At 43.6% G+C, this 12432-nt stretch overlaps 1 protein-coding gene across 2 annotated transcripts in view; it reads right to left on the reverse strand.

Annotated features, from left to right (window-relative positions):
• PPM1K (protein phosphatase, Mg2+/Mn2+ dependent 1K) overlaps positions 1-12263 on the reverse strand; it is an 18736-nt gene extending 6473 nt beyond the window's left edge. The window contains exons 1-4 of one of the 2 annotated variants that reach the window (XM_041479835.1): positions 12168-12263; positions 8708-9216; positions 8052-8152; positions 560-725 (exon numbers count right to left, since the gene is read on the reverse strand). In XM_041479835.1, coding sequence (XP_041335769.1) covers positions 560-725; positions 8052-8152; positions 8708-9147 — 707 coding nt within the window. In that variant the 5' untranslated portion in view covers positions 9148-9216; positions 12168-12263. Of the gene's footprint in view, positions 1-559; positions 726-8051; positions 8153-8707; positions 9217-9372; positions 9513-12167 lie in introns of those variants that run through there. The other variant, XM_041479824.1, reaches the window with a different exon arrangement.
• Between the last annotated feature and the right edge of the window lie 169 nt (positions 12264-12432).

Below are 12432 nucleotides of genomic sequence, written 5' to 3' on the forward strand. Positions count from 1 at the left end.
GCGACAAGGAAAAAAAAAAAAAAAAAAAAAAAAAAAAAAAAAAAAAAAAAAAAAAAAAAAGGAAATTAGTTACTGTTTCATACCATTACCTCTATCTCTCTATCCTCTATTTCTGTCAGTAGCTAGAATGAGGAATGATGTATGGAGAGCCTAAGCTGGGAGGCTGAGGGTTGGCTTTAGCTGTTTGAAGGGCTCTGTGGAAGGGATGTGTCTTGGTGGGCTGAGTCCTGACCTGGGAATCAGTGCATTTCCTCAGGTTCTAAGCTGATTCTAACTTCCCACTTTTGGACAAGTCTGAGCCATGTGGTCATAGCTCTGTTCTGAATCTGTGATGCTGGTCTTACTGCTGAGATCTTATGCTCATGGAGGCCTTTCCACATCTCTGGTCCACTAAACAGGACCCAGTGCATTAACTGGAGCTTACTGCCAGCTCAGAGCGGTCTACGGGCTCTATGTTCAACTCTTCTTTCTCCATGGCCCAACCCAGCAGCAGAGCAGGAGTCCATCCTGACTGAGGCTGTGCTCTGGGAAGCCACATCATCAGCCAGCCAGCAGGTACCTTTCCTTCTCCTCCTTTCTCTCTGGAGTATGGTCAATGGTGAGTTTCACGGGCTTTCCTTTCCGGCACAGCAGAGCGCGACTGTCTCCCACACTTGCCACAACCAGCTCAATTCCATCCCGGAGCAGAGCCACTGTTGCAGTGGTCCCAGAGCTCAGCAGAGTTGCTACAAATGTCATCAGAGAGAAGTTTTAGCACTGCCTCAAAGGGTGGAGCCCTTTATAACAGCAACAGTTTCAACTGGCAAAATAAAGACAACTTGTACTCTGCCTAATCAGCAAGTAACTGCTTTTAAGTTTAAACTAAATTTACGCATTAAAAAAAAAAAAAAAAAAAAAAAAGTGCAAACATGCATGCATGTAGGACTAGGACTGGAGGAAGAGAAGGGAGGGTGGGAAGGATTAAGTGTTTCTGTGCAACAACATGGCTCCATACAAACAGGGCAAGTGGGATAAAAGCAGTACAAGGCACAGTAACTTCCTTTCAGTTTGTAGCAGAGTTTTTCAGTCCCATGAGTTTGCCTCAAGTTACAGCCTTATTGTTCTTATCCCTGGGCACAGTGACTGCACAAGTAGGTCACCATAAAGGTGATGGCTCTTTCTGTTAGGTGGTGAAGAGGGCAATTATATATTAATTTATAAATTATAATTACAGTAATTGTAATTCCACCAGAGAGAAAGCAGTAGACCAGTCTGTGGCATCCTTCTGTTGCTGTCAGAGCTGTTACACTCCCCCTCTGCTTCCCCCAGAGGAGGATTCAGCCAACAGGCTTCCTGGCTTTTTCCAGGAAAGGTGCTCCCTGTCAACTTGCTGGAGGTCCCAGTGTGAAGGTGAAGCTGGATTCTGAGATTCAGCCTTGCCTTGTGCCTGCAAACTGATGCAGGTGGCCATGGCTGTCTGGGAAGCCTCCCCAGGGCACTGCTGGGATCACCTGGCAGGGGCTCACTGTGAGGGCCCAGAGGGCAAAAGAGAGCCCTGGTGCTGCCCTCCTTCTCTGCAGGGCAAGGAGGTGAGCTGAGCTGGCTGACTGCACTCAGGGACCTGCCTGGATTCACTCATGCAAGCAGATTTAAGGGCTTCTCATTTCAATTGCTACAATGGTCTGGAGGGAAACCCCCCCCCCCCCCCAAAAAAAAAAAAAAAAAAAAAAAAACCTCTTGAAAAAGAGAAATGCAAGTGCCTATTTCAGGAAAAAGATCTCTTGTATCATCTGCAGTGAAGAAATGCCCAGCTTTCTTCATTTTCTTTGCTTTTTGAAAGGGCAAGTCCCACTTTACAGCTGTTATCTTCCTTCAGATTCTGCAGAGATAACCCAGCAAGAGAGGCCTGGAAAGGTCCTGCTAACTTGAGCTGTTACACCAAAATGTCTGGACAGGACCAGCTACTGTCTGGAACACATTTGCATCTGCAGCCAATGCAGTTTCCCTTGAAAGGCCCTCTGTGGGTCACCTGCATTCTGGGCTTTTCCAGTTGTTCTGGTTTTTCAAAGCAAGCCAATTTGAGATGAGTTTTGGGCTTGCTTACGAATGTGACTCCCCAGTTATATTCTTGTTTTCATGTACTAACAGTTAACATGTCACTGTCTTTCCACCACTGCTTCTGCAGAGATCAGCTACAACTACATGTGCTCCTACCTCTGGCCCTGCAGCCCTGACCCCGGGGAACATGGGACAGATTTGAGACAGGACTTTGTGTTTGACCCCAAGGAATGCCAAGCAGCCCCAAATCTGACCAGATGCCAACAGGTAGCAACAGAAATGCAAGAGCTGTGAAATCTCTACAGCCTCCTTCCCCAACCCTGTGAGGTTTCGGCACCCTATAAGTCAAACGGGGCTGGGAGTAAACTGAAGTCACCAAGCCCTGGAAGATGCATTGAGCCTTGTTGTGCAGTGAAAGCATAGAGCCCATGAATGAAAAAACCCAAACACAAATCCTCACAAACAGGTGTTAATTAAGCTGGTGTTATTATTTAAAACAGGTATTATTACTGCAGTGAGGACTGGGTTTAGCTGAACACTGAACCAGCAGCTCAGGGGTGACCGTCAGTGGTCATGGTCACACCTTGGGCTGTGCCAGGGCCACGCAGGCTGGTACACGGGAAATTGGATGTGGCAGCTTCTCACTGGTGGCACTGGTGGGCACCGACATCCTGTTTCTCATCTGAAGCAAGGACTAGCCCAGTGCAGGGTCACTTTGAGGTACATTATGAAAATAACATATTAAAAAGTACCAGTGCAATTAGAAATTTTAGTAGAACCAGTAAAATACCTGCTTTAGCAAACAGATAGAACAAATGAAATAGAGCAACCTATGTTAAACTACCTTTTTATTTTACAGAAGAAACCTTTTATTTAGACATTAAAATTAATGCAGAACTGCTGCTACTTTCCCATTTCATTCTGTGGTTTTAGAACTATTCCGAGAAACATATAAAAAGTTAAATCATAATCTTCAATTCACAGAAGACTGGAAATATTTGGAATTCAGGTGAATCTGCATCTTTTCAGTGCAAACTCCCAAAGAAAAGAGTTGCTATCACAAAATCAACGGCTGGTACTAAAGAACAAGACATTGTCCAGAATTGTGGTAATGAATATAGTGACTTGAACTTTATGTGTTTATTAGTTTATTAAATAACACTTTTTATGAAATCGCACTCCTAGGAAAAAATACTTGCTGCTCACAATCTCTTCATTGTATCCAGTTCATGCTCTGGGTAGGGATGCAAGAACATGCATGAAGCCACATGCATTAAGCCAGATGCAGCATTATGTGATTTCTAGCACAGCTCAAAACCACAGGAATGATGATGGGATACCATTTCTAAAGCTTTTCTACAACTGCTACTAGTTTAACACAAAATATGTTGCATCAGCACATGTATTGCTTTTAACAATTAAAGAGTTTGTTTTCCTAACAATATCACTATAAAACTAAGATGTTTCAATAGGTTCTTAACACTCACTGGACAACTTCTACTGCAAGTCATCTCAACTAATGTGACAAAGAGGATGTGGAAACCTTCCAGTAGTCCAGGCTAGGAACCGCTGGACTCCTTCACCTGGGACAAAATTAAGCAGATCTCTCTTTCCACTGAAGCCCAGCTTAAAGTGTCCAGGGCCTCCAGTTCTAGAGCTGCTGACCAGGTACAGTGTCTGCCACAAATAACACGCACACAGAGGCAAATAGGAAATTCACCCAGGGACTTTGTTCAAACAAAATAAACCTGCAACACTGGAGATGCAAGAATAAGGGCTGCAGAACAAGAGATGGAGTCAGTCACTCTCAGGTCTGCCTGCACTGCCCTGTGCAGGTCATGTAGGAAGCACCTGCATCTTTGGCCTTGGTAAATCAGCCTTGGTATTTCTGGGGAATTGCCACTGTTCTCGCCTTCTCGCTGAAACTGTGTGACAAAACCAGTTTAAATTCAGACCAAATAAATTCTAAATTTAGTTTCCCCTATGGAGATAAATAATCAACCAACAGATCAAATTAAGAATTTTATCAATGCTAGAGGATCAGCTGTCTCATATATGCAAGAGTGGCCACTGAAGAATATCTGCTCCCTCAAGGTAATTGCACCAATACGGGTGGTTCAAACCAGTGCCAAATGAAATGGGGCCATCTTAAAGGCACTGAATAGAAGTTTATGAATTGTTCTGACTAATGGAAAAATAGGCAAAACAAACATCCCTTTAATATTGTAATTAGTGTATTTTAAATTGATCAGGTAATAATCAGAACCCTTGGATAAAAAGGCTGCCTTTACAATGCTGATAAATTTATTAAATACTCAAGTACAATTTCTGCAGCTCTCCCTTTCTCTCAGTGTTGCAGGTTAACATATTTAAAGAAATGAAAATAATTTTTTGAACTTAAAAAAAAAAACAACAAAACAAACATTACTTTAAAAATATAATTACTTTAAAATAACTTCTGTTGTTTTTCAGCATAATAAGATTCAAGAGTAAGAAGCCTTTCAAACATGGGTAGACAAGTTAATACCTGGCTATGTATTAATAAGATGGCTATTCCAGATGTGAGTGACCAATGTGATTAGAGTTGGATGCACTGAATGTGGAGGTTGATGGACAAACTCCCTCTTGTTTCCTCTGGCTCACAGTGAACAGAAGCAGTAACAATACCTGGTAGGACTCCAGGAGGCCAAGAAAGGGTTTGTCTTTGTCTCACATTTCTTCAGGGAAATGCTCAAATTTCCTCAAGCACAGAATTTAATTTCTTATTTCTATCCTTGCTGAGCAAAGCTTTTCAGCCTTTACATTTTCGTTTTTATGGCTGGTAAAAAATAGCAGAAAGTTCTGCTCATCTCTGAGGGCCATGGATAATGTCATTTGTTGGATGTAAGCTTCCTTTATGTTCTATACCTAACTTTAGCAGTGATTTGAAAGTGACTGGCCTGTATTTAAATGCATGAATGTGAATGAAAACACATTTTTGAAGAGGTATCAAACACTAAGCTTCAGGGCTCAGACACAGCTCTAAGCTGTTAATGATTACACAGCATTCAGGCAGAGCACAGATTATCCCAGACCTGCCTACAGCAAGTTTTTTATGCTTTTGTGTGAAACAACAGGAATAGGTCACTGTCAGAGGGGTTACTGGACCAGGCCCCAGAAGGCCAATACCGCTGGCAATAGCACTGGTGAATTGCATGCCAGACACAGCAGCAGTACCTGGAACACACACATAAACCATTTTTGTTATGAAAGCTCACAAGAACTACCATGCTATGTATTTTCCATCTCTGCTTTCAAGTACTGTATCATTGTTAAGTGACCTACCGAGGGACATACCCTTGAAGACATAGTTGGGGTCTCCCAACAAGGCACGTCTCTAGTCCTGTTAAATTTGTGCCTTATGTAAGATTTTACTCCTTAAATAGTACTATAAACAATGCCTCAAATGTGACATTTTGGCTACAGGGATTTGTCCCAGGGTTTAGTTTCCTTCAAACACCCAGGTACAAGTTTTAAAGCTGGCTGTGTGTTAGTCAAGACCTGGACATCCTGAATGTGCACTGTTTTTGTGCAGGCAGAGTGAAGAGAGTGAGCCCTGGAAGGGTCATCTGCTTGAACAAGCCAAAGCTATTATTTTGCACTACATCAGCTATGGCCAGGTTTCAAAAGGAGGTCAGACTTGGGGAGCATCCAGTGTAACCCAGATACACCAAGTTAAACAATCAACCACCAACTTCAAGGTACTCTAGCAACTGTCTTGACTGTCACATCCAGAATAGCCACACTCAATCAGAAATTTTGCTGGCTTCTAACAAAGACACATGCCAAGCACTGAAATTTTATGTAACTTTCAAAACATCAGTGACAACAAAAATATCCACACAAAGCAGTCAACAAAGTATTGAGTTATTTTAACAACAGATACGCAAGAAGTTTAATCTGTTCAGAAATCCAAACTTGACTTTGCACCCTGTTACTCCATTCTTTGCCTTAGAGCTTGATTTTCAGCCAAGAACAATGGGTTCTCTTAGATCCCCCAGGTTCCTGCAAGAGCTTGCAAGTGTTCAGCCTACCTGAGAAACACTGAGTGCCTGCCAGAGCATGGCCCCTGTGGATGTTTGGCAAGTCTTTTGCCCTCTGTTTTGCTTTTTTAATGAAGGGGACTTGTGCAGTATCCTGGTAACCATTGCATACGTTTCCTTTTCTGGCATTAAGCAGCACCAGTTAGTTAAACGGAATGAAAAAAATCCTATAAGCAGTTCCAAAATGCTCTGCTTGCTGTACAGTTTGCCAAATGTTGTTGTTATCCAATTCTGTAAGTCTCACCTACAAAGCTTTATGATTGGAAATAGTTTTCAGAAAAAACAGAATAATACAGTTCTCAATCCTTCTCCTCAAGAAGCTGCTCTGACACAGAGGGCACAACAATGAGCCAAACCAAGAGCTGTCTTACAAAGGGGCAGGGAAAGGGACAATTGGATATGAAAATGAAGTGGTCTGATCCGGGGAAGCACACAAACTTGTACTCAAATGCTGTCTTAGATTTGGGTTGGTAAGAAAATACATTTGCAAAGAGGCTCTGGGATAAAAAGCACGTCTGCTCTGCTGATATCTCTCAAGAGGTCAGCTAAAACTCAGCTCATAGGTCAAAAGTAACTCTGGTCTTTTTTACAACATGAAATGCAATGGGAAAATTACCTTTATAGATTCAATCCTCCTTTTTTAAGGGCTGTATCTCAGGACTTAAGACTTTTTTCCTGATCCTTGGTGCAGGCTAAAGTAAGAGGCAGTGCTGCAGCAGTCAGGCTACCTGACCTGCATTGAGCCTACCTAGATTCATCTAGCAATTAAAGTGCAGAAAGCTACTCCATTACTTGATTGTACTCAACCAGCGCCTCAGAAAAGCAGCTTGAGAATACAGTATCATTTCAGTCCATACAGGGTTTCTTGGTTTCCAGTCTTTCTTGGAGAGAAGACTTTTACAGTTTCTGTTCTTCTGGTACAACCTCAGTTATTTTGCCTGTGCCTGCACCAGCAGGGGGAGGGAGAGGTTTTTGTTTTTCTTTTTCTGTCGTGGGTAGGTGTTTTTTGTTTTTTGTTTGTTTGTTTTTTTGTTTTGTTTTGTTTTGTTTTTTTAATTTTGTTTGGGTTTGTTTGAGGCTTTCTTTTAAAACTGGCTAAACTGACTTTCAAAATTGTATCTCATGGCTGAGAAAGCTCCTGTGACAGAACTGGGACAGGCACTTCTATCTCTCTTCCTAAGTTACTCTCTGTAAGCTCTGCTTGCTGCAACTGGAACTTCAGATGTACTTAGTCTCTAGACACATATACAAGAGCTTAATTAACAGCCAAGATTAAATGGGAGTCTAAAAGAGCTGGTACCAGCTTTACCACAGCCTTACCACGGCCAAACTTGTTTTCCTCTTCACTGCTTTTTTCCCTTTCCCACTCAGCTACTCCTGTGATTCTGTTTGTACAGAAGCAATATTGATTGCATTAATTTTGGCTTATGTTCCTCCTCAGGTGCAGCAGCCAAGTTAGGAAGGGGAACTTTGACACTGTTGCTTTTAATCCACAGGATTAACAGCTTTAAAACAAGCGAACATATAAAAGCACCCACCCCCACACCCCTAAAATAAAAAAAAAAAGTGAATCAAAAACACCCCTCTCCACATTTCTTACCAGTAAAATTATGGTCCTTGCAAATCTAAATCACTCTTTGCTACCTTGACAAACATAATCCTTTTTAGAATCACATAAAGATAAATTAATTGATGATTATGCTAACATTCAGATTCATAACTCCTCCAGTAAATTTGACTGAGACTTACAGTAGTTATTTCATTTTTAGGAGGTAAAGCATAATTGTTTTATTTGCAGCAAGTGACCAGAGCAAAATCCTGTGTTACGTAAAACTGTTTTCAAGCAGTTTTCTGGACATTTTACTGCAAAACTACTGAGCAAATAAACAAACTTTATTCTCCACACCTATATGAATATTTTTTTTTACCTACCATCAGCAGAGAGATTAGCATGCCTTTCATACGCTTTGTCTATTTCTAGAAAAGCTTTGCTCAAAACATTTTCCAAGTTCTCCTCCTCAGCAAGAAATTCCCTGGAAGCAAGCAAGTAAACAAAGAAATTAAACTTCTTTCCAAGCAATATACATACTGATCAATCTGTTTCGCAGTCTTATCTCCTCCCTGCACCCACTGAATGATGCTGGACCTGAGTGGAAAGGTAATGTGATTTTACTAACTGTGTGCACTGAAAGCATAATAATGTAATTTTGCAAATATCTAAGTTCCTTACCCAGCATCCAGGGATATGATAGATACAGAAGAGAGTAAGCAAACCATAGGTCAGCAATTACAGAGAGCCTGTGTGAAAATAGCTAGTCCATACTCTCCCTGTGTTCCAAGACCTTTCCTGGACAGAGGGCACAATTGTGCTCTCGTCTCCTGGGGTTTTGGGCTCGCCCAGTGGGGCAGGCACCAATGCATTAAGTAATTCATAGCATGTCTGTTCCATCCAGTGCTCCTGCTGTCCCATAAGGACAGGCAGCTACATAACCTGGGAAGATTAGCTACCATGTACAACACATTGATTCCCTAAAGAAGGAATCTCGGCTGCAACTTATTTGACACACATTGCCTTGATGAGCACTTACTTAATATATTTTTCCATGTACTTATGACAGAAGTCTGCAGCTGCTGCCCCGCCGTGCCCATCGTACACTGCGAAGTACAGGATATCCTCTGTCAGCTGAGCGTAATCGAACCGGTCCTCATTTTCCTTTCGCTTCCCGATGTGGCTGGCGCAGCCCACGTTGCTCAGGCTCACCTTTGGGATCGGCTTCCCGTACTTTATGCTGGGTGGGAGGAGAATGGGTTCATCGATGCGATTGTCCCAGATGCCGAAGGTGTCCCATGTGGTCGGACGCCCGCTCCCGTCGGGGTCGAAGCGGGAGGCGCGGCGCTCGCAGGTGGAGATGGAGCAGGCGGCTGCGGGGCGCTTCTCGTCCTGCAGGAAGCGGGACGTGAGCGCGGCTCTCCTTCTTACTTGGAACCCTCCATTCCGTACCAAATTAATTAGAGTAGCTGTGGACATAACTTGTCTTCGCAGAGATTCGTAGGGGGAAAGAGACCAGGAACAAAAGATGTGCAGCTGCTGGAATGTCTTAGAGAATGAGGGAAAATCGATCAGGAAACAAGAAGCACAGGAAAAGGAATTTTCAGTTGCATCATTCAGGAAACAATGTCACCCTGAGAGCCGCTAATCATGCGGAGCACAGCCCTCCCTGGAAGCGACTGCAGCGGGATCTGCGTGACTCACCGGGAAACTATCCCACACCCAGCAGCAGTCCACATACACAGAGCCAGGGAGGCACTTCCGCTGGCCCCTTGCAGAATGACATCCCGAGTTTTCAAAGGGGTTGAGGAGTTGAGATGGAGCAAATGGGAGTGATGATAATACTAAAATATGAATATGTGAAAATATGAGATAAGGATGAGAAAATGAGCTTATCATGCATGCTATGCAAACACCAGCTGAGATATCTGCACTGTGACTCCCAGAGGGGAGGAAAAATATACATGCTTAGATTTTAAAACCTTTATCTGCTTGTGATATTTGTTTCTGTCACATTTATGGAGATCTTGAACAATACTTTTTAACACAGAGCTGTTAAGTTAATTGTGTTTGTTTTTTTTTTTTAAATTCTAATATTGACTCTTAAGATGTGGACATCCACAGCTGTACACACAAACTTCCCCCTCAAAAAACCCCATGCAGTTATTTGCTCTTTTGTCTGGCTTGAAGTTCTCTGCCACCTAACCCTGAAATGGGCTAACACAGGCAGACAAGGTCTTCTACTGGCTTCTCAGATCTCTTTTCCAGTCCAGATAAATTCAAACACACCACTTGGATCAGCATAGATGAAAATTCGCTAATGATGACTCACCTAGCATGCTGAAAAGTGTAGAAAGATTGGATTGTTTGATCTTTTATAGAGTAACACCCAACTTCAACCAAGTCCAAGGATGCAGTTTGTAATAATTACATTTTGTAGTAATGGACTAATTCGAACCGGACCACACAGATCACTGTAAGTAACCACACTAAAGATATAAGCCCAGTGAAGAATTTCTAACTTAATTACTCAAAGTTTGCTAAGAGCAAAATTATGAGTGAGAAGTATTATATGACAACAAAAAGTCTAAATATACCCAGACTTACGGTGAATTAAATAATAAAAAAAAAAAAAAAAAAAAAAAAAAAGAAAGAAAAAAAAAAAAGGCAGCAGGGTAATCTGATGTAATTGAGCAGCAAAGAGCAACACTTGTACTCCAGAGACACTTTAATTCTGGGCTGGAGTGCCTCGCTGTTGTCCTCTGTCCAAGCCAATCACAACTGCATCTCTGCATCTGAAATATTTGTTAAAACTATGTTTTTAAGTTGCTAGGTAAAAATCTGTGTACTCACAAAAAACATGCAATCGAAGGTAAATTAGTAATGGGTTGCTTTAGTAGAAAATGGCAGTGACAGAGCTTTCAGAAGGCCTTCAATAAACATGTTGTTCCCAGCTCAAAGTATGTTGCTTCAGATGCTGTGGGTTTACCTTTCATGCAATCCTTAGGTTGCATGAAAAGAGGAAAGGTTTCTTTACTTAGCACTTGGAAGTTAACTGTTGACTTGATAAAAGGCTGAATGTTCTGGAAATCACTGTAGTTGCACCAGCTGAATATGAAACTACTTGAAATCTTTAGATTTTCCATTTTACTGCAGGGTGATACACCCTTATTTTAGCATACTTACAGGTATTTAAAACCTGGTTTACTTTCTGGAGCTGCTTTTTCTTTCATGCTATCCTTGACTCATAACAGCAGCAGGTTAACTTCCTTCTGTGAAACACAGCAGGACCTAACTAAAAGCCTGTCAATTAGCAAAACCCACACTGGCTTTCACTTCTGTCAGCTTGAGAAGAGAACATGAAATTCTCGCTATATTTAGACTACCCGGTATCCACAGCATGAATCAGAGGATCAATCCAAACTCACAAGCTAATTAATGCATTTGTTCCCTATCAAATTCAACTCTCACCAGGCAAGTAAAAATAGTGAGATAGTTTTGCCTTCCAAATGTCTCTGCAAGTCAGAAGTAGGAACCTGCTCTTTAGTTTGTTATGTAAACAGCTCTGGACACACAACAGTCTGTGCTTTCCCAGCTGATATGCCTGCAAACACTGGGCAGACCTATCTGGACAAAACAAGACTGAGGTAAAGAAAAGGGGCACACCGGTGTTAGAGACAAAGTCCAAGATGGACAGCTCTAGACAGAAATCTGCTTTGCGGTGCTCCATCTGATCCTGTTCATCTGTACACGTTTTCCTGGAGGGAAACAGCTCCTACAGACAGGCAGGGAAACACAGCACTTAAAGCGGGATGAGGTGATTAAAACTGTAGTTTTACAGACTGCCTGCTGCTCGAAAGATGGAAATTTTCCAGGCTGCCAGAAGAAAAGGGGAAGAAAAGGAAACCCGGAAGAAAGCGAAGGCAAGCCTGCTGCCCCAGGGGATCCGACGTACGTCAAAAGGAATGCACGACTCCAAGTGCACTTGCCTCGCGTGCCTTCCCAACCCCACGGATGTGGGCAGGACCGTACGGTTCTGGGTGTTAAGCTCGCCATAAAGCAGGTGCGCTGTTGTTTTGTTGTTTGGTTTTATTTTTTAAAATCATCCGTGACAATCTAGTCTCGGCTCCCTGCCTGAACAGCAAACTGAACACGGACAGCAGCAATTTAAAGAAAAGACGTCTCTGCTGCAGTTTGCGTATCACGAATTACCACAGACAGCGTTTATTCCGTGCATATCAAAGCTGCGGCGTCCAGCGGCAGCCACTGCGGAACGCCAGCCGTGCCCAGCCCCGCTCCGTGATGGGCCAGCCCCGCTCCGTGATGGGCCAGCCCCGCTCCCTGACATTCCCAGCCCCGCTGCGGCCCTTCCCGCCCAGCAGCCGCGGCTGAAGGAGAAGGGAGAGCGGAGAGAGCGGAAGGGGCAAAAGAAGGAGACGCTTGCGAGCGCGGCCCCCCTGCCCCGGCCCCTGCCCCTGCCCCGGGCAGGCGGCCCTTACCTCCTTCCCTGGGCCCGGCGGCGGCAGCGCCTCAGCGGTGTGAGAGCGGCGCCTCCCCGGCCAAGGCTGCAGCGCGGCCCCGCCCGCCGGCTGCGCCCGGCCCCTCACACGGGCCTGGGTCTGGGCCAGGAGCACGGACGCGGCCGTGGCTCTGGCCGGGGTGACCCTGCACAGCTCCGGTTTCACAGAATCACAGAATCGCTTAGGCTGGAAAAGACCGCAGAGATCATTGAGTCCAACCATACCCAGTCTTTCCTTAAACACA

Source organism: Pyrgilauda ruficollis, unplaced genomic scaffold, assembly GCF_017590135.1.
Source record: "Pyrgilauda ruficollis isolate IOZ18807 unplaced genomic scaffold, ASM1759013v1 scaffold114, whole genome shotgun sequence".
In the NCBI taxonomy this organism is placed as follows: domain Eukaryota; kingdom Metazoa; phylum Chordata; class Aves; order Passeriformes; family Passeridae; genus Pyrgilauda; species Pyrgilauda ruficollis.